At 49.1% G+C, this 23,323-nt stretch overlaps 1 protein-coding gene across 4 annotated transcripts in view; it reads left to right on the forward strand.

The window, feature by feature from the left end:
• Positions 1-23,323, forward strand: part of Pfkfb4 (6-phosphofructo-2-kinase/fructose-2,6-biphosphatase 4) — a 38,282-nt gene that overhangs the window by 10,919 nt on the left and 4,040 nt on the right. For all 4 annotated transcript variants that reach the window (XM_021230001.2, XM_021230003.2, XM_005074966.4 and 1 more), the window contains exons 2-11: positions 52-168; positions 291-387; positions 5,409-5,475; positions 7,837-7,911; positions 8,198-8,254; positions 8,999-9,120; positions 10,908-11,115; positions 11,693-11,839; positions 19,626-19,730; positions 23,111-23,240. In XM_021230001.2, coding sequence (XP_021085660.1) covers positions 52-168; positions 291-387; positions 5,409-5,475; positions 7,837-7,911; positions 8,198-8,254; positions 8,999-9,120; positions 10,908-11,115; positions 11,693-11,839; positions 19,626-19,730; positions 23,111-23,240 — 1,125 coding nt within the window. The remainder of the gene's footprint in view (positions 1-51; positions 169-290; positions 388-5,408; positions 5,476-7,836; positions 7,912-8,197; positions 8,255-8,998; positions 9,121-10,907; positions 11,116-11,692; positions 11,840-19,625; positions 19,731-23,110; positions 23,241-23,323) is intronic.

Genomic DNA, 23,323 nt, shown 5'->3' on the forward strand with positions numbered 1-23,323 from the left:
CCCATCACGAGGAGAACCCAGACTAACTGTCCCGTGCTGCTTCCCTTCCAGTTTGCATGACCAACTGCCCGACGCTCATTGTCATGGTGGGCCTGCCAGCCAGGGGCAAGACCTATATCTCTAAGAAGCTGACCCGGTACCTCAACTGGATTGGTGTGCCTACTCGGGGTGAGGCCCCAGGGGGTCACGGGAGGGAGGAGAAGGCTGGTGGTGGCAGGGCCTGGGGAGGGGTTCTGGGAAGGGTTGGTGGGGTTGCTGTCAGGGGAAAGCTAAGCGTCTTCTACCCCTAGAATTCAACGTTGGCCAGTATCGCCGGGACACGGTCAAGACATACAAATCTTTTGAATTTTTCCTCCCAGACAATGAAGAAGGCCTGAAAATCAGGAAGTAAGTGTGGTGAAGGTTGGGGTAGGGCATTCCTGTGGAGAAGGCGTGTGGAGCCTAGTTACCATCAGTTACTTGAGCTGCTGCTGAGCTCCCACAGCACAGTCTGATGCTGACTGACTGACAGGGCTGACTCCATGATGAGTGACTGAAGGAATTGTCATCTTTGTTTTTTCTTTTCTTTATTTTTTTGAGACAGTATCTCACTATATTACCCTAGCTTGCCTCTGTTTCTAGAGTTCTGGGATTAAAGGCATTTGCCCCCATACCCAGCTCTTGATCTGGCTTCTTAACCTCTCAGGTTGTGAAAAGGTTTAGGGAGAAGTTGTGCGTAGCCTCCTAATGGCTGTTCCATCTCTCCCTGGTATTAAGAGCCCTTGGTAAGGCAATTCTACGGGAAGGGAGGATGAAGCTTCAGTGAGAGGAGAGGCTTAGGCAGGACAGGTCAGTGGTCATTGTATGGCCTGGAGGCACTGCTTTTGTTTACTCCAGGCTGCTGTAGAAGATGCATGTTATTTCCTCTTCTGCCCCAGGATAGCACTCTCATGAATATTGGAATATGTTTGCTATGTGCTTGGCATGTTCTTGGCATGTACATTGGTTTTGGTTTAACATGGCTTGGATGCTGTGGAGTAAGAAATTGACACTCATGAGATAGAAATTTTCATATGATCTCTGTCACCCTCACGATTCATACTTGAACTTTTTGAGAAGGGATTTGTGGGGTTGTCAAGGCCTGGTGGTACACATCTTTAATCTCATCGATTGGGAGACAGATGCAAACAGGTCTCTGTGAGTTCTAGGACAGCGTGGTCTGCATAGTGAGTTCCAGGATATCCAGGGCTACATGTGAGTCCCTGTCTCAAACAACAACAACAACAAAACTAAGCCTTATCCTGTCTTTACTTCTGATAAAACAATAGACAAAAACACCCAACAAAAAGCGTAGGGGAGAAAAGCCTGTTTGGTTTGTCTGAGGGAAGACAAAGCAGGAGCTTGCAGCAGCTGGTCACCTCTACAGTGGAGCTGAGAGATATAAGTGTGTGCCCAGCTTGGCTTTCACTCTCATACAGTTCAGGGACCAGGCCACGAAAGTGTCACCCATATGTTCAAGGTGGGTCTTCCCACTTCAATGAACCTAATGCAAAAAAATTCAGAGGCTGAAGAGATGGCTTTCTGGTTAAGAGCACTGTATGCTCTTCCAGAGGACCCAGGTTCAATTCCCAGCACCCAAATGGCAGCTCACAAGTGTCTGTGACTCCAGTTCCAGGGGACGTGGTACCCTCACACAAACATACATGCCTGCAAAACACCAATGCACATAAAAATAAATCCTTAAAAAAACAAAATCCCTCATACACATGCCCACAAGCCCACCTGACCTGTGCTGTCTGTCCCTGAGTCTCTTTCCAGGTAATTAATTCTAAGATGGTGTCTAGGTGACGGTTAAAACTAACGCCACCACATGCTGCATGTCAGCCTAAGGTGGTACAGACTTGCTCTGGCCTCAGCCATCTTGCTAGGACAATACCAGAAGCTGCTCTAGCTCTCCTAACTTCCTCAAGTTAAGTCAGCCTGGGGATAGAGGCCATGGTGCTGATTTGCAGCTACCACCAGGGATACCAGGCTACCTCTTCCCTCTCTGGCCACAAGGGGGCAGGAGTGCCCCACTGTGCGCTTGAACTTGCTTCCTCTGCTCTTGTGTCATAGGGGTGAGACCAGGCTGAGGCACCCAGAAAGGGAGTCTGACATTTAAGTAAAACTAGAAGCTAGGGGATGTATGGATACTTGAATCTACCATGTGCTTGATGTCTAATTCCACTGTCCCCGTTTTGTAAGTAAGGAAACTGAGGCTCTGAGTCCAGGAGCCTCATACATTTCTGTGTAGGTTACTTCACGTTTGAAGTAGCTGAGTAATTGTGAACGTTAAAGTATTTACCACTGAAAATGTCCATCACAGCTGAGTTTGGTAGTCCGCGCTTACAGTCCCAGCACTTGGGAGGTGAAGGCAGGAGGATCAGGAGTCCATTACACCGTGTAAAACCAGCCTGGGCAGCGTGAATCTGTGCCTCAAAGACCCAAAACCAATCAATTAAACAAACAATAACAACAAAAACTGTCCATCATTCACTCACTCAAGTATCTCGTAGCTAGTACGTCAAAGAATGTCTCAGTGCAAAATCTAAATCAGAGCGGGCCCTGGTAAATGATCTGTCTGATCACTGGTGGAGCTCTGCTCAGAAAGTGATAGTATTGGTTAGTATTCCAAATCTGCCAGCCATTTCACTCAGGCTACCCCAAAAGGTCAGAATCTGGGGAATAATTATTCAAATATTAATTAATTCAAATAATAATTCAAATGTAGAAAGCCCAGACACAGAAGGGTTGGAGAAACTAACCCTAGGTCACCCTGCTGGACAGAGGGACCTATGGTAGGAGATGGGACATTCCTGCTGGACAGAGGGACCTATGGTCGAAGAGGGGACATTCCTGTTGTTTTGTTTTACACCTAAAGCCTGGATCTAGCCACTTGGCCACAGGGCTATTTTCCATTGACCATCCCAGATTTTCTTTTAAGTAATTGGAATAATGAAAGAACAGAAGTGTCTAATTTGTGCAGTTTTGTTGTTTTTGTTTGTTATTGTTTGCAGTACATGGATTGAGCCAGGGATAAACTGGACTGCACCCCCAGCCCAGGAGCAAAAGGGACTTTTGTTTGTCTGTTTTGTTTTGAGATAAATGACAGCTCAGGCTGGCCAGGAACTTGCTACATAGCTAAGAATGACTTGCACGTCTGATCCTCCTGTCTCCAAGTGCTGGGATTACAGGTATTTGCCACTATGTGTGCCCACCCAAGTCTTAAACGAGAAGTCTGGAAGAAAGGACTGCCTTTCCTTGAGGCCTAGCCCCCCCACACACATTGTTGAGGTCTCAAGACCTATACAGTGTTCAGATACATGAAGCTAGGCAAGAGGGAGGTGTCAGTCAGGTATGAAGATGTAGAGGCACATGGACACATACCATCAGGCACATGCATGCTGTATTCTGTTACCATGCATGAGCTCTCTCTCTCTCTCTCTCTCTCTCTCTCTCTCTCTCTCTCTCTCTCTCTCTCTCTCTCTCTCTCTCTCTCTCTCTCTCTCTCTCTCACACACACACACACACACACACACACACACACACACATGCTTACCCCTTTGTATACATCTATACACCAAGTGCACTTGGGTCGCTAAGGCTGCCTTTCAGGTTTGGTGATTTGCAAGGATGACTCCCAGGACTCATCATGGCTAAAGTTCATTACAAAAGAGTGACAGAAAGCAAGGGCGTCCCGAGGAAAGCAGGAGCCAGCACCTGAGTTATCTCCTTGGAGTCGCACAGGATGCCCTCAGTTCCTCTAGTATGGGTCCAAGGGGTTCTCACACACTTCCATGCCCTTACCTGGGTACAGTACACTCATGCAGACCTGCCCACACACAGACATGCAAACACAAGTATATTTGCACACTCAAGAGTGTGTACCCAGGCTCCTAGAATGTTCTCTTGCTGTTTCCTTTGGGGTCCTGAGATTCCTCCTACACAGTAGATCATAATCAGAAGTCCTCACGAAAGATCCTAGCCCTGAACATGCTGATCTACAGGCAGGTAGTAAGAAATGCCCCAGCAATGCTAGTTTTCTAGACTCAGAATTCAGAGTTTTTGGCAAAAGAAAAACACTTAAAAAAAAAAAAACACAAACTTTTGCCAGATAGTGGTGGTGAATGCTTTTAATCCCAGCACTCAGGAGGGAGACGCAGGTGAATCTCTGTGAGTTTGAGGCCAGACTGGTCTACAGATCGAGTTCCAGAACGGGCTCCAAAGCTACAGAGAAACCCTGTCTTGAAAACAAAATAAATAAATGAATAAATAAATATTTAGAAAAACTTTAAAAAACATTTATTTTATATTAATGAGTGTTTTGATCACATGTATGTCTGTGCACTACATGTATGCCTGATGTCTGTGAGGTCAGAAGAAGGTGTTAGATTTCCTAGAACTGGAGTTGTGGACAGTTGTGAGCTCCATGTGGATGGCTGGAATTGAACCCAGGCCCTCTGCAAGAGCAGCAAGTGTCTCAACCACTGAGCCATCTCTCCAGCTTCTTAAAAAACATTATTATTGCTGGGCAGTGGTGGCGCACTCCTTTAATCCTAGCACTTGGGAGGTAGAGTCAGGTGGATCTCTGTGAGTTCAAGGCTGCCTTGGTCTGGTTCACCCAGTGCTATGTGGTGAGACCCTGTCTCACACAAAACAAACTAGAAATAGCTTTGTTTCTCCAGACCTTTGGGAGAAATGGACAAAGTGAGAATGGTCACTACATGTGTCAGTTCATTTTATAGCAAATGCGACATCTCAGTGTAGTGTTATTCAGTAGGAGGTGGTCTGTGGAATTCTCTCCTCCAGGGTAGGATCCTGCCTTTGTGTCCTCCCTTGCTGCTCCAGCCTGAGGTACACAGAGAATGTCGGATTGAAAAGTACTTATCTTGGGGCTGGAGAAATGGCCGTGTGGTTAACAGCACTTGCTGCAGTTGCAGAGAACCTGAGTTCTATTCCCAGCATCCATATAGTGGCTCACAGTCGTCTCTGACTCCAGTTCCAGGGGATCCAACACCCTCTTCTGACCTCTGAGGGCATCAGGCACACATGGTGTACATCATACAGGCAAAACACTCATATACACAAAATAAGATAAGTAAGCCAAAAATTAAAGAAAAGCACTTATCTTGATAATCGTTTAGGAGTCATGAGCATGGCAAAGTGGCAGCGGTGCCGTGATGAGGAGATGAGGGGAATGCAGAGAATAACATTCACAGGACCTGATACCCAGGGACACGCAGTCTTCCATCCTGTGACAGCCAGACGCTGACGGTTAGCCAGCAGGAGGGAAACCTTGCAAAGGGAGCAGACCCGAGGACTGACCCGTCCTGTCTGTGGTAGGGCTAAAGGCTGGACGCTAGGCTGACTCTGTGTCTTCTCTCCTGAAGGCAGTGTGCCCTGACAGCCCTCTCTGACGTCCGGAAGTTCCTCAGTGAGGAAGGGGGACATGTGGCGGTGAGTGTGACACCCTAGAAACAGCCGAGAGTGAGACATAGGATTCCTCACCACCACCCTGTGCCCCTGAATGCCCGAGGGTGCCAGCCAGAGGGATAAACATGCAGAAGCGATGCAGAAGGAAGTGTGTGGGCCAGATGTTCCCCGGGTGTGTATTTGCATTTAACTCTGCGGTTCCTCCTCTAGAAGTTAGGACCGGCAGCTTACCTCAGTCTTTCACACATATGACTGGTCTCCTGGCACAGGGAGTCCTGCCCTGCCCATAGTTAGTGATTTCAGAAAGCAGCTGAGTCCAGGTGAGGAAATCCTCCTGGAGTGTGACCCCTGCAGTCACGTGACATGTGTGACTGGGCAGTGTGCCCTGACACTGTGAGGAAGGGCTATCACCCACCACTGGGGCTATCTCCTCCTTAGCACTTTCCTCTTGAGTCGTGCCTCCTGGGAGCTCTGTCTGCATTCATGGCGCTGGCACTGCCAACACTCCACAGGCTCCTTTCTCCTCTCTCCTGGGACAAGCACCTGTTCTGGTCCTGTGACCTGGTCCCCTTCACTTTGCTTTGCTGACCTCTTTTATTGAAGTGAACCCCACAGGTGTGTTTTCTTCAGTAAAGTGGCTGGAGACGCCGCTCAGTGAGGAGGGCCGGCCTAGCAGGCAGGAAAACTAGGATTTGACCTCTGCGCAGAATAAACTGAGTGAGCCAGTGCCAGCCTGTAGTTCCAATACTATGGTGGCAGAGACAGGAGAGTCAGAACATCCTTGGCTGTCTAGGGAGTTGTAGGTCAGCTGAGACCCACTTCTAAACAACAAAAAAAAAAAAGTGCTGAGGAAAACTTGGGTTGAGGCCTTGCCTGACAGAAGAAGTACCTCTTTTTGTTTGGTTGGTGTTTTTTTCCAAAACAAGGCCTCATGATACAGCTTTTGCTATCCTGGAACTCACTCTGTAGACCAGGCTGGCCACTGACTCACAGAGATCTGCCTGCCTCTGCCTCCGGAGGGCTGGGACTAAAGGCGTGCACCACCAACGCCCGGCTTCAAAAATTATTTCTTAATAAACCACCTCTACCACTTTCTGGCAACTCAACCTCCCTGTACTTCCCATTTTCTTAGCTGCCTTTTCTAGAATTCTTAGTGGCACCAATTGTTTATTTATTTATTGTTTTGAGACAGGGTTTCTCTGTGTAGCCCTGTAGCCCTGGAACTTACCCTATAGACCAGGCCGACCCTAACCACACTTTTTTTTTTGTCCCAGCACTCAGGAGGCAGAGTCAGGTAGATCTCTGTGAGTTTGAGGCTAGCCTGGTCTACAGAGCTACACAGAGAAACCCTGTCTTGAAAAACCTAAAAAGAAAAATAACAACAACAACAACAAAAAACTCTTTTCTGTCTTTTTTTTGTTTTTGTTTTTGATTCAAGGGAAACATTCCCAATGTTTTTTAAAATATATTTTTTAAACATTTCTTTTTTCTGTGCACATGTGTGGGAGTGTGCCACAGCTGTCCAGGGTCAGAGGCAACTGGCAAGAGCTGGTTTTCCTTCTATCATGTCAGTCTCAGGTATTGAACTCAGGGCACCTGGCTTGGACACACGCGCACGCACGCACGCACGCACGCACACACACACACACACACACACACACATACACACACGCACACGCATACGCGCACACACGCACACTCGCTCTCTCTAAATGTAATAAAAATAAAAAGGAACAGAAAAAAGAGATTTGTGGCTAGGCATGATGGCACACACTTGTAGTCCCAGCACTGGAGAAACATAGGCAGGAAGAATTCTGAGAGTTTGAGGCCAATCTGTCTTACACAGTAAGTTCAGAGCCAGCCTGACTATATGAGATCCTGTCTCAGGCCCTCACAGAACAGATTCAGCTCACAGTTTCAAAGCTGAAAGTTCCAGATTGAGCATCCCTACCTCCACCCAACCCCCAAGGCCTTGTTAAGATCTAATAGCATCATGGCCAGAGCCACTGAGGGAGGAAAAGATCACATCTGGAGATAGGAAACCACAGAGCTGGGTAGACCAGACTTATATCTGTCTCTCTTGGGAGAGCTTGAACACGAACCTTAGGAGAGAAACCACATTCAAACCGTAGTACCAGGCTTAACCGGCTCTACTAGGACTTGGTTGGTCATACATGACCTGAGCACCTGCTGTGTTCAGAGCCCTGCTGCTTTGCATTCCTCTGTGTGAGCCTGCCCGTCTGCTAGAGACATGTCAGGCTGGTGGCCGGGGCAGCAGGTACCCTGGCAGGAAGCCCAGTCCCCAGGGATGCCTGTACTGTAGCCTCGGGCAGCCTTTTGCTTCCCCAGGGCCAGAATCCTGAGCTCACCCCTCTTTGGTCCTAGGTTTTTGATGCAACCAATACCACCCGAGAACGAAGAGCCATGGTCTTTAACTTTGGGGAACAGAATGGCTACAAGGTGAGGTCTCCTGCACATCTGGGCCCCTTTCGCAGCCTCCTGGTGCTGGGCATTAGGGCTGCTGAGTGTAATTTGAGATGGAGATGTAGTGTCCTCCCCTCCTGGAGCTTGCTCTCAAAGGCTGTAGTGGGAGGGTCCACGATACAGTGGTATGTCCCTTGGCTAGAGGATGCTCGGGCCTGGTCAGCATGGCCATAGGTGGAAGGGAGAGACCCTGGGAGGCAGTGCCCATCACTAACCATGTGTGTTTCTGCCTCCTCTCCCTGGCGCTCCGCCCTTGCTGTAGACCTTCTTTGTCGAATCTATCTGTGTGGATCCTGAGGTCATAGCTGCCAACATCGTGGTGAGTGGTGCATCTGACTTCCTTGGGAGGTAATGAGACAGGTGACGGTGATGGTGACGGTAACAGTGTGGTCCCTCTCCAGGTTTGGGTTGGTGCTTGGGCTGGCCTTTCACTGATGTTGGATTTTGTGAGCCTGGGGTCCTGAGGACCAGTGCCTCACAGCCTTTCATTCTTGCTTATTTCCTCCTCTCTCCCTTCTCTCCCATAATCCCCGGGCAGCGGGAGAGGAGCTTCAGCCAGGGTGGGCTGGGTGTTTCTATTTAAGATTCAGACTGGATTTTTATTCTTATTCTTTACTCTTTGGTTGTCTAAAGAATAGCCATGTCAGCCAGACAGTGGTGGCACACGCCTTTAATCCCAGCACTTGGGAGGCAGAGGCAGGTGGATCTCTGTGAGTTTGAGGCCAGCCTGGTCTACAGAGTGAGTTCCAGGTCAGTCAGGGCTACATGGAGAAACCCTGTCTTGGAATAAAAAAGATGCCTATGTAGTTTGAAAGATAATTCAGGGTAGAGAGAGAGAGAGAGAGCCTTGAGCTTCCCACTGGGCTCCAGAGTGAGAGACTAACTCAGACATGGGAGCCTCAGAGCCATCCCTGATGGGAGCAGTCCCCAGCTGGACTGCAGCCTCAGGCCCTGCCCTGCCCTAGCCTGGCCCCACCTCCCTGGTCCCTAGCTGTGTCCTTGCTTTCCGCTCTGTCTGGACCCCAGCCCTGATGTGTCCTTGCTCTGTTCCTGGCTCTGGCAGCAAGTGAAGTTAGGCAGTCCTGACTACGTCAACCGGGACAGCGACGAGGCCACTGAGGACTTCATGAGGCGCATTGAGTGCTATGAAAACTCATATGAGTCGCTGGATGAAGACCTGGACAGGTGGGCGAGGAAGCAGGCAGCTGCAGTGGGGGGGGGGCACCTGGCCACCTCATTGTGGCTCCCTGCTGTGGTGGCTGGGGAGGCACACCAAAGGGCAGAGGTGGTCTTTTGTCTTGTCTCTCTCCTTGGGGCAGAAATCGTTGGGCCAGAACACCTGTTGCCTCATCTGGAGCTCTACAAGCCCGGACTTTGTCCTGTTCCATCATAAAACCAAGCCTAATTTCCACGCAGAGGGTCTTTCCAAGAGGCATCTGCTTCTTTGGCTGTGAAGTTGGGGAAGGAGATGGGGCTGAACAGCAGCCAGTGGCCAATGTGTGTCAGGTCCATCCGCCTCCCTCTGGGATAGGAGAGCAAGCGGGAATGCCGTGTGGCCAGGGGCTGTCAGTCCATAGTGGGTGCCCAGCTGAGGGTCCTGCAGCTGGGATCAGCAAAGGCTAGACAGTGAGTAGTTAATTTAGGCTTTGGAGGGTTCACAGTCCCTGCTGCAGTGAACTGACTGTGCCATTGTCCTGCAAAAGAAACTGTAAATAAGTGGCCATGGGTGTGTTCCACTAAAACTTCATAGAAAACAGCTTGTGGGCAGCAATTGAGTTGTTGGCAGTAGTTTGCCACCTCCTGAATCTTGGCATAAGTATAACCAGTGTTAGTTAAGTAAATAGCAGTGAGACCTTGCTGAAATCAGTCACCATAAGTCATAATTACGGGGAGATGTGGGAGTGTAGGTTGCACAGCATTAACTGGAAGGCTGGAATATAAGTATGTGTCTGGGTGTTTATAATTACATAAGAATATATAATGCATACAAACCAAGGAACAGAAGCAGCTGCTAGAGGGATGGCTTCTAGGCGTTTGTGGACTTGTGGTGCCCGTGTCAGCCGTGGTGACACATCTTTCTTCCCTCTGCTGGCTCTGCAGCCAGGCCGGAGCTGAATGGCACCTGGGCCTCTGTGTGTGTGGCTTTGTCGTGTCCCCTGGCCCCCAGCATTGCTTCTTGTCACTCTGTAGTGCCACTGCACTAGTGGGGCTTATCTGGGACAGCCCCAGGCAGGCCTGTCAGTAGGTGTAGCTCCTGGTTTTATTGATAACATCAAGGTAACAGACACACAGATGCATGATCTTTCCAGACAGTGAGAACTCAAATGAGGATACCCAGGGCACTGCTGACTAAGTCACAGCGCATCCCCACCGCTGCCAGCATAGGGCCCTCTCTAAGAGGCGTCGCACACGTGCAGAGTGGGGAAAGTGGCCAAGTTGGGTTTGTCAGCTGCTGTCACCAGCACTGTCCTCCTGCGCTTCTCAACCACTGGCTACCTGGTGAGGAGAGTGGCAGCTCCTCGGCACATAGGTGACCTTGACCGTGTTCCTGGGCGAGGCTCACTGTTGAGGGAGAGCTGAGCAGGAACTTAGGGGAGTGGAGTGTTTGCCAGCTACCAGGTCAGCCCTCGGAAAAGCTGTCTCGGTTCAGCTTACAGAATTCGGAGGGAGGCAGGAAGGGGTCTGGGAACACACAGGCAGCTGTGGTACAAGTCATGACATGATTGGATTGACCACTTCTCTAGATGTCACCTTTGAAGCATGGTGAGTGTCCCTCACGGTGCCTCTCTGTGTGTCACTGTGGCGTGTCACACTACCTCACCCCATCACCTGCTCACCGGCTCACAGAGCTGTGTGCTGTGATCAAATCCACTGTTAGAGTTGCAGGCTTTAGAGCAGGTCCCTATGGCTTCTGAAGTGCTCCCCAGGGCCTTGCCACCCTCACAGGATCTCTCTACCTTCTCTCTGGCTAGAGATCTGTCCTACATCAAGATCATGGACGTGGGCCAGAGCTACGTGGTGAACCGCGTAGCTGACCACATCCAGAGTCGCATCGTTTATTACCTCATGAACATCCACGTGACACCCCGCTCCATCTACCTCTGCCGGCATGGGGAGAGTGAACTCAACCTCAAAGGCCGGATTGGTGGGGATCCTGGACTGTCTCCCCGGGGCAGGGAGGTCAGTGTGTGTGTGTGTGTGTGTGTGTGTGTGTGTGTGTGTGTGTGTGTGTGTGTGTGTGTGTGTGATGCGCACATTCGTGCATCTGTACTTTGGTACCTTTGGAGGGTATATGAATAGTAGGAGGCTTCTGTAGCCAGTGTATGGTCAAGGTGGACAGCCTTTTTTGGTCTAGAATGTAGGGAAGGTGATAAGGCACTAAGCAGATGCACTTGAGCAGATACCAGCCAGGCCCTTTCCTGGCAGAGTTATGCTACTGTTAGAGCGGCCTGAGTCCCAACTGTACGCTAAAGGCCTTGACACGGTTGGGGGTGGGGTGTTATTAAGGACTCACAGAAGAGGTCATATGGCCTTGGGACAGTGCATCAAGATGGAGGAACCTGACAATGTGGGGTTGCTCTTAGGACCTGAGGAGAATGCACAGAATAGCACTTTGATGACGGCATCATGGAAGTTAGTGCAGATTTTAACTAACCCTGTTTCCTGAGGTTGGACAGAACCCCACAGACCCCATGCTCTGGTGTCCTTTGAGGCAGCCCAGGACCTGTGGGGCTGAATATGCTGTGATGTGTTTCAGTTTGCCAAACATTTGGCTCAGTTCATCAGTGACCAGAATATCAAGGACCTGAAGGTCTGGACGAGCCAGATGAAGAGGACGATTCAGACAGCGGAGGCGCTGAGCGTGCCTTACGAGCAGTGGAAGGTCCTCAATGAGATTGACGCGGTAATTGCTGTCCCTTCCTCCCCTGCCTGCCTCTTGGGCGCTGTCCTCTGGGCCAAGGAAAATCTCCCTCCTTCATTTGTGCTCGGTATGGTCTGGAGAATAATCGGTGATCGTCATACTTCTGGGGTTTAAAACCATTATCAATGTCTTTTGTGTTTGTGTGTCTGCACGTATTGAGGCCAGTTGCTCTCCCAGAGGTCAGGCGACAACCCACAGGGATTGGTTATTTTCCCACCTGCATGGGCCTTGGTGGCAGGCAAGCACCTTTACCTGATGAGCTCCTCGCTGACCATACTTGCAATTTTGTTTTTTTTTTTTTATTTCTATTTATTTATTTATTTATTTATTGGTTTTTTTGAGACAGGGTTTCTCTGTGGCTTTGGAGGCTGTCTTGGAACTCACTCTTATAGACCAGGCTGGTCTCGAACTCACAGAGATCCGCCTGCCTCTGCCTCCCGAGTGCTGGGATTAAAGGCGTGCGCCACCAACGCCGGCTCCGGCTACTTGCAATTTTAAACAGACCAGTTTCTTAAATACATAGCATGCAGAAAGTAAAAGAATTAATAGTCAGCGTCAGACAGATTGGATCTCAGTGCTCTGCCATCATCACGGGATGCTCACACTCAGCTCACATTGGTCTTGTTTTCACTATTCCATCTCTTTTGCTACTGGGTTATTTTAAAGCAAATTCAAGCATAATGTTTCACCAATGACTCCTTATTCTCGTTAACAGAACCATGTCCTCATTAAGAAACCTTAAAAAAAAGTCATCAGCACCAGGCATGATGGTTCATACATGTGAACTCTCCACCTGTGAAGCTGAGGCAGGAGGATTGTAACGTGTTTAAGACCAACCTGGGCTATAGAGTGAGAACAGCTTCAAACAACAAAAGCAATTTTAAAAAAAAGAAAGGAAGGAAGGAAGAAATAAGCATGTTGGCTACACCTTTAATTCCAGCATCCAGGAGGCAGAAGCAGGTGGATCTCTGTGACTTTGAGGCCAGCCTGGTGTACAGAGTGAGTTCTAGGACAGCCAGGCTATTAACACAGAGAAACCCTGTCTTGATAAAAAACAAAATAAAAAAAGGAAAAAGAGGAGTGGAGGACACCAGAGATATGGGTGGGGCTTCCCTGAGCCTGGCAGGTACAGGCCAGAAACCTGAGTTATCGGCTACTAGAATAGGAATTTGGTGGATTTCCTATCTTTTCTGAGCTTAGGCTTAGAAAAAGCAAAAATAAAAAATACTCTTTGTTTTTTTTGTATATTTTTAAGAATTTTTTTTATTTTTATTCATGTGTATCTTTGTGAGTATATGCCATGTGTGTGGTTGTCCATGGAGGCCGGAAGAGACCCTTCCAGAGGAATCTCACACAAGTCCCTTCAAGCACACCTGGCAGGTGTGGCTGGGTTCTCTGCAATTACAGTGGCAGCCAGGAAGTCTGTCTCGGCTTGGGGTCTCCTTCAAGCCAGGTGCTCGTTACCAAGAGTCATCTCTCAAGGCTACAGGAGTGAGGGGCTGCTGTCTTCCCAGCACACTTGCCAGTATCTAAGCTCCTACAGGCCAGCCATACTTCCCTGCCATGTGGGCCTCTTAGGATCTACAGCTTATTTCTTTAGTCAGTAAGGAGCCTGTGGAATCTTACAGTACAGTGTGGCCATGCCGTTGACAGGTCGGTACCGGTTTAGAAGCAGCTCCCAGACCCTGTTGGCAAGGACCTCAGAGGGAAGGCCTGACTCACTCAGCCTTATGTGCCTCCCTTCTCACTTTCTGCCCCTCTCTCCCGTGTTAGGCGGTGGGAAGGAAGCAGCTACAATTTTAGTTGAAACACGTTCACTATGTTGTTACTAATCGTGCTAAAAGGTGCCAGCAAGGTGCCGTTTTTACTGTTGTCTCTGATTTTCTGTGTGGATGAAATTTCCATGAGAAAAGTTTGTAAGTATAATGTATCAGTTTCAGAGACTGTAATTATATCCTTCAAATTCTCTGCATTCTTAGGGGTTTTTTTGTAAACTTGGTCATCATTACATAATAGTTGAGTATCATTATACTATAATTATGATTGTTTTTCTCACATTTCTTTTTTGTTCTCTATATTTTACTGTGCATATTTTGATTTTTTAATATAAAATAACTTAAGTCATCACTTGTGGATTGGAGATAGCTTAGTTAGGAGGATGCTTGCCTAGTGTGCAGAAAGCCCTGGATGGAATCCCTAGCAGTGCATAGACCTGTCATGGTGGCTTGCACCTGTGATTTCTGCCCTTGGGAAATAGAGGCAGGAAGGACAAAGTTCAAGGTCAACCTTGACTACAGTTTGAGGTCATCTTGGGTTACATGAGACCTTGGACTAAACAGAAAAACTTAGAAACAGATTCTTGTTTCTACTTGTTCTTAGAGTGTTAGGGCAGACACCCTGGCTCTAGGAGCCTGTCCACCCACTCCACCATGACAATCAGAGACAAGGCAAAAGACGGAGATACAATCAGTGTGACCACTGTTGAGATGGGTAGATGCAGAGTCCACTGACCCTCAGTCCATCTCACAGACTGAGAGGAACTCTGAGATTCCGTGTAAAGGGGAAGCAACGGAGAGAAGGGTTTGGGGTTTGCACAGTTGCCAGAACAGGAAGTCTTGTTTGGTCAGGCCAGTGGTCTGGTCACGGGCTTCTCTCTAGTTCTGAAAGGGGTTCAGGAGAAGCAGTCACTCTGTCACCACTTGAGGGGCAGTCTGGTTCTAGAGAGATGATTACCACAGCTGCAGGATGCAGCCCCCCTGGCATGGGTGAGCTCGCTATGGGATGCTCTATATGCAAAGCCTGGGGCAGTTGTCATGAGGGCGTTCATAGTCTTGTCTCTGAATCCAAAATAACGTTCAGAGGAGAAGAGGGAAAATGTCAAAGAAGCAAAGTAGAAGGAGAGAGTGACAAAGTACAGGTGGTTAGGCTGACAACTGGCCCCTTCTTCACAGTCACAGTAACGCGAGGGCTTACAGAGCAACTTCTCACAAAGAAATAGACGAGTGATATGGAAACCGAGAAGCCTGTTGTGGTGGACTGACCTCCTAACAGTCAGGACCATTGCTGTCACTGTCCACATGACAGCAGGAGGAAAGGTCAGCCTGTGAGATGGGATGTGGCCTCCGGTGAAGACCTAGCCTGGGAGTGACCAGCTCCCTCCCCTTCCCGTGGTCTCATCCCTCATGGCCTGGTGGGTGCGGTGCAGAGTGGTCAGAGCAGCAGAGAGGGACGAGGAATTTGGAGATACACATGAGATGGCCCAGTTGGCACCTGGCCCCCTTGAGACACGGTTTCTCTGTGTAGCCCTAGCTGTGCTGGAATTCTCTGTGTAGACCAGGCTGGCCTCAAACTCAAGGGATTCACCTGCCTCTGCCTCTTAGATTAAAAATGTATACATACTGCCACACTCAGCCCAGCATCTCCTTTAAGAGTTTTAAATTTTCATTTATTTATTTATTTACTGTAGAATGGAATTTTGCCTGCATGTATGTCTGTGTGAGGGTGTCAGATTCCCTGGAACTGGAGTTACAGACAGTTGTGAGCTGACATGTGGGTGCTGGGATTGAACCCGGGTCCTTTGGAAGAGCAGCCAGTGTTCTTAACCACTGAGCCATCTCTCCATCTAGCCCTTGCTTGTTTGCTTTCAAATGACATTCATTCATTCTTTCATTCATTCATGTATTTTTCTTTGGGTGTCTGTGACACATGCCACAGTGTATGTGAGGTCAGAGGACAACTTGTTGGAGTCAGTTCGCTCCTTCCACCCTGTGGGTCCTGGGGACTGAACTTGTGTCACTAGACTTGGTGGCAAGTGCCTTCATCTGCTGAGCCATCTTGTCAGCCCCAGCACCTCTGTAAGGTCGCTGTTTCAGCTGAGTGTGGTGGCGCACACCTTTAATTCCAGCTTTTGGGAGACAGCGGCAGGAGGATCTCTGTGAGTTTGAGGCCAGCCTGGTCTACACAGTGAGTTCCAGGCCAGCCAGGGCTACCAGAGAAAACCTGTCTTAAAAAAAAAAGATACATACATATATATAATCAATCAATATGGCTGTTTTGTTGCTCTCTTGATGTCCCTGTAGCATCTGCTTGAGAAGCAGCTCATGGCCATGCTCTGTGTTCCTCTGGCCATGCCCAGGCATATCCCTTCTCTGACCACTTTCAGAATTCCCATTGATCATGGTTTTCAGAATTTAATTATGATCTACCTTGTTCATGACTTGACTTGCTTGTAGGTCACTCTGTGACAAAACTTTTTCTGAGAAGATTCTACACACACACACACACACACACACACACACACACACACAAATTCCTGTGAGGCATGGGGTGTGTGTGTATGTTTTTGTGGTGTGTATGTCTGTGAGAGGTGTGTGTGTGTGTGTGTGTGTGTGTGTGTACACATGTGTTTTGTGAGGCATACGCATATTTGTGTGCTCCTGGGTGCACCCAGAGGCTAGAGGGTGAAGTTGGGTAACCCACCCCAGCGCTCTGCCTTCTTCCTTTGAGACAGTATTTCACTGGATAACCTGGCAGCCGGCAAGCCCAGTGATTCTCCAGTGTCTTCCCCACTTAATAAGCTTTTGTGTGGATAGTTTGTTTCTATTACTGTTTGTGTTTTAAAATTAATTTTTACTTCTGCTTTTTCTTTCTGGTTTGGAAAGTCTGACTGACTATTGCTTTGTGGCTAGAGCCCTCAGAGTAGTGTTTCCCCCTTCTGGTGACTCCTTTGTCCAGCCTTAGAGCCGTAGCCTCGTGAATCACCTCTGCACATTGGGAGGAGTGCAGCCTTCAGGCCACTGGGTTCAGAATTAGGTCTGCTTGTTCTTCTTGACCAGAGTTTCCATCCATTGCAGAAGTGCAGATAGGACGGCCCTTCTCCACACTGAAAGGCAGGCGGGGGGGCCGCGGGGGCGGCATGAGCCTTTATTTCAGAGGCGCCCTTTGAAGCTCTAAGGAGTCTAGTTTTTTTTGTTTTTCTGTTTTCTGTCTCTTCACTGTTATGCTCTCTCTGTCGTACAGGAAGTGCCTCTAAGTGGTTATGCTGCAGTCTCAGGCCCCTCCTACTTCCTCTCAGGGTTCCAGGGCCTTGGTTCATTTTTTAAAAATATGAAATGCTTTTCTACATGGCTTGTACTTTGACGGTTTTCTCAACTTTTTTGTAGTGTAGTATGCATTCATGTGTGTTTGCGTGTTTGCATATGCTTGGGAAGATCAGAAGTTGACACTGAGTGTCTTCTCAGCTACTCTTCACCTTACATTTTGAGGCACAGTCTCTCACTGTGTCTGCCTGCCATGTGCTGGATTATATGCAGGCCAGCATGCCCACCTGACATTAAGTGGGTTCTGGGGATCTCAACCCCAGTCCTCGTTCCTATCCAGCAAGTGCTTCACTCATTGAGCCAACATTTTATGTATTTTCCTTTGTGTGTGTGTGTGCCTGCTTGTCTGTATGTGCACCTTGTGCAGCTGTAGTGCCTCCAGAGGCCAGAAGAAGGCATCATATATAGCTTCCAGTACTAGAACATACTTCAGCCAAGTTCTCCACCTCTTCAGAACAGTAATCATCTTTTCTCTAGTTTCTCATGACCAGCACTTCCTTCTGAGGCTTCACAGAAACACCCCAACACCCACATTTCTTTCTTTTTTCCTGTTGAAGCAGGATCTTGCTCTGTCACTCAGACTGGCTTGGGATCTCATGATCCTCTTTCTCAGCTTCCTGAATATTGAGATTGCAAGTGTTTGCTTCTACGATGGGCAACCTCACATTTATATAACAGCCTGGTTATGGTGATGTTGACAACAGAGATGCGTGTGTGTGCATGTGTGTTTGTACACGGCGTGTGTGTGCACACATGAGAGAGAGAGTGTGTGTGTGTGTGTGTATGTATATGCATGTGCATGCATGTTGTGTCCAGGTTCCTGGGTGTTGTGCACATGTGCATATAGGTGTGCATGAGCCCAGAGGTCAACACTAATGCCAAGTGTTCTTAAGTAATTCTCCATCTGACTTTTTTGAGACAGGGTCTCTCACTGGATTCTTCTCCTGCCTCTGCCTCCCCAGTGCTGGGATTAGAGGCCTGCACCACCAATACCCCCCTTCCCCCCCGCCTGCTGCCGTCTGACCAGGGCTTTCTTTATCATCCCTGCTTCCCTTTAAGCCTTTCCACAATCCCCTTTAACATATACATTGTTACCAACAGACTCTTCAAAGCAACCTAAAATATTCTTCCTGCCTCTGTAACCACTTCCACATTCTTAGGGACTTATTACAACACTGTTTCACTTTCTGATCTCAAAACATGTATTAGTTCCTTAGGGGTATCATAGTGGTGTCTCACCCAGGTGAAGTAGGTCACGAGATGGTTCAATCTCTTCAGTGCCTCAAATAACTCTTCGGGACTTTCCAACACCTTCTCTGCTGGTGACTATGTTTTATTTATTTGTATGGATGTGTGGTGCCTGCAGAGACCAGAAGAAGGCGTTGGATTCTTTGGAACTTGAGTTGCAGGTGGCTTAAGTCACATTTGGATGACTGTGACCCCCAACATGGTTTCTGGAAGCTGAACATGGGTCCTCTGGAAAAGCAGCAAGCGTTTTTAATCATTGAACAGTCTCTGAAGTGCCTTTGTTGTTGTTGTTGTTGTTGTTGGTGGTGTGTGTGTGTGTGTGTGTGTGTGTGTGTGTGTGTGTGTGTGTGTGTGTGTGTGTGTGTGTGTGTGTGTGTGTGAGTAATCCAGGTGCCTATGAGGATCTGGGGCATCAGATCTCCTAGATTGGAATTACAGGCAGTTGTGAGATGCCTGAAGTGGGTGCTGGGAATTGAACCCAGGTCCTCTGCAAAAGGCTCTACGTTGTTTTTTGAGACCGGGTCTCATATGGATCAGGCTGATCTCACCCTTGACCTTCAGTTCCTGTACCCATGATCCATCTCCTAGTGCACTAAGTGCTAAGTGCGCTAAGCTTGGCTTGTTTTGTTTCGATGTTTGTATAAGATAGTGTATGTGTCATCTGTCTGTCCATCCGTTCATCCATCCCCGTCTCCCCCCCTCCTGCCAGCCCGCTCTTGTCCACTGTGGCCTGCTCTCTCCTTCCAGCATACAAATGAGTTCACACAGAGTCTCTACTCATATTTAGTACTTCCATAATAGACAAGACTTAAGGCCAGCAAGATGGCTCAGTGGAAAAGCGCACTTGCTGTCAAGCCTGACAGCTGAGTCCTGCAAGCTGTCCTCTGACCTCCACACCCATGCCATGCCATGAGCACATGGGTACACACACAATAAACTAACAGACAAACAAACAAATGCAATAAAAAATTTAAGCCAGGTGTAGTGGTGTGTGCCTTTTAGTTGCAACACTTGGGGGGGGGCAGAGGCAGGCGGATCTCTGTGAGCCTGAGGCCAGCCTGGTCTACAAAGTCAGCTCCAGGACAGTCAGGGCTGTATGTAGAGAGTTTGTCTCAAAGAACAAAAAATAAAACAAAACAATTAAAGACTTAGGAAAAGACACACATTAGTGCTAAGCCCTGTATCACCCACTGGATAGCTATGTGATGGATAGGTAAGGACCGTTTTGATAGCTTCCTATGGATGTGGCTGCCAGTGTACTCAATGTCCAGAGAGGGGCTGCTTTTCCGCACAGTGTAAGCTTTATAGTAGGAGTGTCCCCTTGCCCAGGAAATGCTGATTCCCCTCTGTCTGCTGCTGCAACCCAGGTTTGGTCTTTTCAGCCTGGCATGGGTGGTGTGATGCCTGCTGTGTCTTCCTAGGGTGTCTGTGAGGAAATGACCTACGAAGAAATCCAGGATCACTACCCACTGGAGTTTGCCCTCAGGGATCAGGACAAGTACCGCTACCGGTACCCGAAGGGCGAGGTAGGTGGGAGCTGGGGTCTCAGTGCCTGCTGCCTGCCTGGCAGTGCTGCTGTGGTCAGGGCTGGGAGCCTTGGCCTTGAGGCTGGCAACCTAGGTGTGGGTTTCTCCTCCATCAGTTCCCAGCTCTGTCTGCTGGACCTTTGTTTTTCCTGGTTGGTGGGGGGGCAGTACTACAGAGAGCAGGGATTAGCCATGTTGGGTCCCTCTCTGTCTTTGTTCCCCCCTTCCTAAGGTTATAGACCTGGTGAGGGCAGAGCCTACGCTGAGTGCCCCTGGCTCTGTTGGGTTTGGCTTTTCTGGGGCTTCTATATCTTAGCCATCTTCCCCTGGATGCCCAGGCCAGCTCCTTACTCAGGGAGTCATTAGCCTTTTCCCAGAGTGCTCTAAGTGGCCAGAGCTTACTCCAAAGGTGCAGTCCACCCTTACCTCTGCCTGCTCCTTATTCAGGGAGTCATTAGCCTTTTCCCAGAGTGCTCTAAGTGGCCAGGGCTCACTCCAAAGGTGCAGTCCACCCTTACCTCTGCCTGCTCCTTATTCAGGGAGTCATTAGCCTTTTCCCAGAGTGCTCTAAGTGGCCAGGGCTCACTCCAAAGGTGCAGTCCACCTTTATCTCTGCCTGGGACCTCTCCCCTTTCTTTGGATGCTTACACTTGTCACAAGGTGCTCCTGTCCTCCCCAGAGCTCCATGTGCCAACCCCAACTCTGCTTCCAGATCCATGGAGACCTTCTCCAGAGAGATTTGGCAAAGTGATAACACTGCCACCATCCCTCAGAGAGTCCCTGGTCATTCCAGACCCCAGGTCAGAAAGCAAGAATCACTTTGGCTGAGGAATCTCCTCCTGTTTCAAGGAGGTGCCCTGAGACACATGTGTGGAATCAGGTAGCTCTGGGTGACCTGAATAATTCTCACATTGCGTTGTGAGGCAGAGTTCAGGTTCAGAACTAACCTCATAGTGGTAAAGAGAAACAGTGTGGGGTTGGGGAGATAGTATAGTCTGCTGTCTGCCTTGCAAGCATAACGACCTAAGTTTGATCCCCAGAACCCAGGTTAAAAATAAAACAAAACACTGGTATAGTGTGCATGCCTGTAATCCCAGTACTGAGGAGGTGGAGACAGGTCAGTCTTTGGGGCCTGCTCCCATACTCTGCTCCAGGCCAATGAGAGACCCCATCTCAAAAGATAAGGTAGGCAGCACCTGACAAATGACATCTGAGGCTGACCTCAAAGCCTCCACGTGTGTGTGGACACATACATACATATAATCACTGAACATATACCCTTCCACACATACATAAAATAACACAATAAAAAAGAGAAACAAAAAAGAATCTTCCCAGAACTGCTGGAGATCAGCACAGGTTGGGCGTTGGTACTGCTGCCCAGTCACAGCGTGGGGCAGGCTCTGCCCGGGGATGAACATTGAAAGATGAGATCTGTGTAGAGAGGTGGAACTGCCCCACCCCCATGCCTAATTCTCCGGTTAAAATGGAGCTAGGAGCGTGGTGCACGCCTTTAATCCCAGCACTCTGGAGGCAGAGACAGGCGGATCTCTGTGAGTTCGAGGCCAGCCTGGTCTACAGAGCGAGTTCCAGGACAACCTCCAAAACAATACAGAGAAACCCTGTCTCAAAAAACAAAAACACAAACAAAAAACTGGAGCTAGGAGTTGACCCAGGAGATATAAGGTCCCCATTACCACAACAGTAGGGGAGGGGACAGAGAAGCAGATAATCACAAGGTTGTTCCTGGGGACCCCAAGTTCCTGACAGTTGTCCTACTCCAGGAAGTCCTTGGGCCTTTGTCCCACCACACCCACCTCTGCCCTCTCCATGTACTTCAGTGCTGTGGGCTAGAGGGAGGCAGGGGCTTTTCTGAGGTCACAGCTTCCAGCCACTGAATCCTGTGGTAGAAGCTGCAGAGGCCCCCACGGATGGCATGAGGTGACTGTATAAACTGAGGACATACTCTCCAATGCGTGGTTAATAGGAAAGTTCCTATTGTTGGTATGAGGGAGAGAACAGCCAGAGGCATCTGGAAGAATCCAGAGCAGAGAGAGGAAGTTGTAGACCCAACATGTTCAGCAGACTGAGCCTAGCCAGGAGAGAAGAATGGGTGGAGAGAGAGAGAGAGACAGACAGAGAAAGAGACAGAGGGAGGAGGAAGAGGGAGGGAGGCAATAGAGGGGGACCCAGAGAACACATGGTCAAAGTAGTTGGTTACAAGGGAATGAGAAAGTGGTGGGGAGAAGCCCCTGAGCTGGAGAAGTTTAGGGTAGGGGTGGGGTGAGAGGAGCCACAGGTACTTATGGTACTGAGGGGGCTGAAGACCAGCATTGCTTCATTATGCCAATAGGCACCACAGGTAACCATGTATCCTTAGTTTCTTTGGGACCTGATAGTAACCTTTTGGGGTGTGTCTGAGGCCTAGCTCTCTTGGTCCTACCAGGACCTAGCCCTGGAAGGAGAAGGTGGCCCCCTTTCCAGGTTTTCCCCAACTCCTGCCCAAGTTGGACGTCTCACTAAAGCAGCCCTCCAAGGGCAGCTACCTACTCCATTCCCTCAGGAACCAGGCTAGAGGGAGCTTAAACACAACCTCGGGCATGGTGAGCAGCTCCCAGAGTTAGCAGGTGCTCACTGCCCAGCACCCCTGTCTCAGGGTTTCTATTGCTGGGATGAAACACAATGACAAAAAGAAAGTGGGGGGAAAAGGGTTTATTTGGCTCTCACTTCCACATTAAAGTTCTTCATGGAAGGAAGTCCGGACAGAACTCAAACAGGGCAGGAACCTGGAGGCAGGAGCTGATGCAGAGGCATGGAGGGTGCTGCTTACTGGCTTGCTTCCTATGACTTGCTCAGCCCAAACTGGACTGAGCCCTCTCCCATCAATCACTAGTTAAGGAAAAGATCTTATAGAGGGATTTTTCTCTATTGAGGTAACCTCCTGTCCTGGAGTTTCTATTGCTGTAAAGAGACACCATAACCACGGCAACTCTCGTAAAGGAAACCGTTATCATCATGGTGGGAAGCAGGTGGCATGCAGGCAGATGTGCTAGAAACGTAGATGAGAGTGCTACATCTGGATCCATAGGCAGTTGGAAGAGAGAGTGACACTGGGCCTGGCTTGACATCTGAAACCTCACAGCCCACCCCCAGTGACACACTTCCTCCTACAAGGCCACACCTACTCCAGCAAGGCCAAACCTCCTCATAGTGCCACTCCCTATGAGCCTATGGGGGCTGTTTTCATCCAAACCACCACACCTCCTTTCAGATGACTCTGGTTTGTGTCGAGCTGACGTAAATCTAGACAGTACAGCACCTAACCTGGTTCCTACCCCTGGGACCAGGCCTGAAGGCCACTTTGTTGCTTGCCTCTGCAGTCCTATGAAGACTTGGTGCAGCGACTAGAGCCTGTCATCATGGAACTGGAGAGACAGGAGAACGTGCTGGTCATTTGCCACCAGGCTGTGATGCGCTGCCTTCTGGCCTACTTCCTTGACAAGGCAGCCGGTGAGGGGCCTCAGCTGGGCAGGTGGGCTGTGTGCATGACATGGGGACATCCAGGCATGTGTGGCATGTGAGCCCTGTCCTTC

The sequence above is a fragment of the Mesocricetus auratus genome, unplaced genomic scaffold (genome assembly GCF_017639785.1).
Source record: "Mesocricetus auratus isolate SY011 unplaced genomic scaffold, BCM_Maur_2.0 Super-Scaffold_100691, whole genome shotgun sequence".
Classification (NCBI taxonomy): domain Eukaryota; kingdom Metazoa; phylum Chordata; class Mammalia; order Rodentia; family Cricetidae; genus Mesocricetus; species Mesocricetus auratus.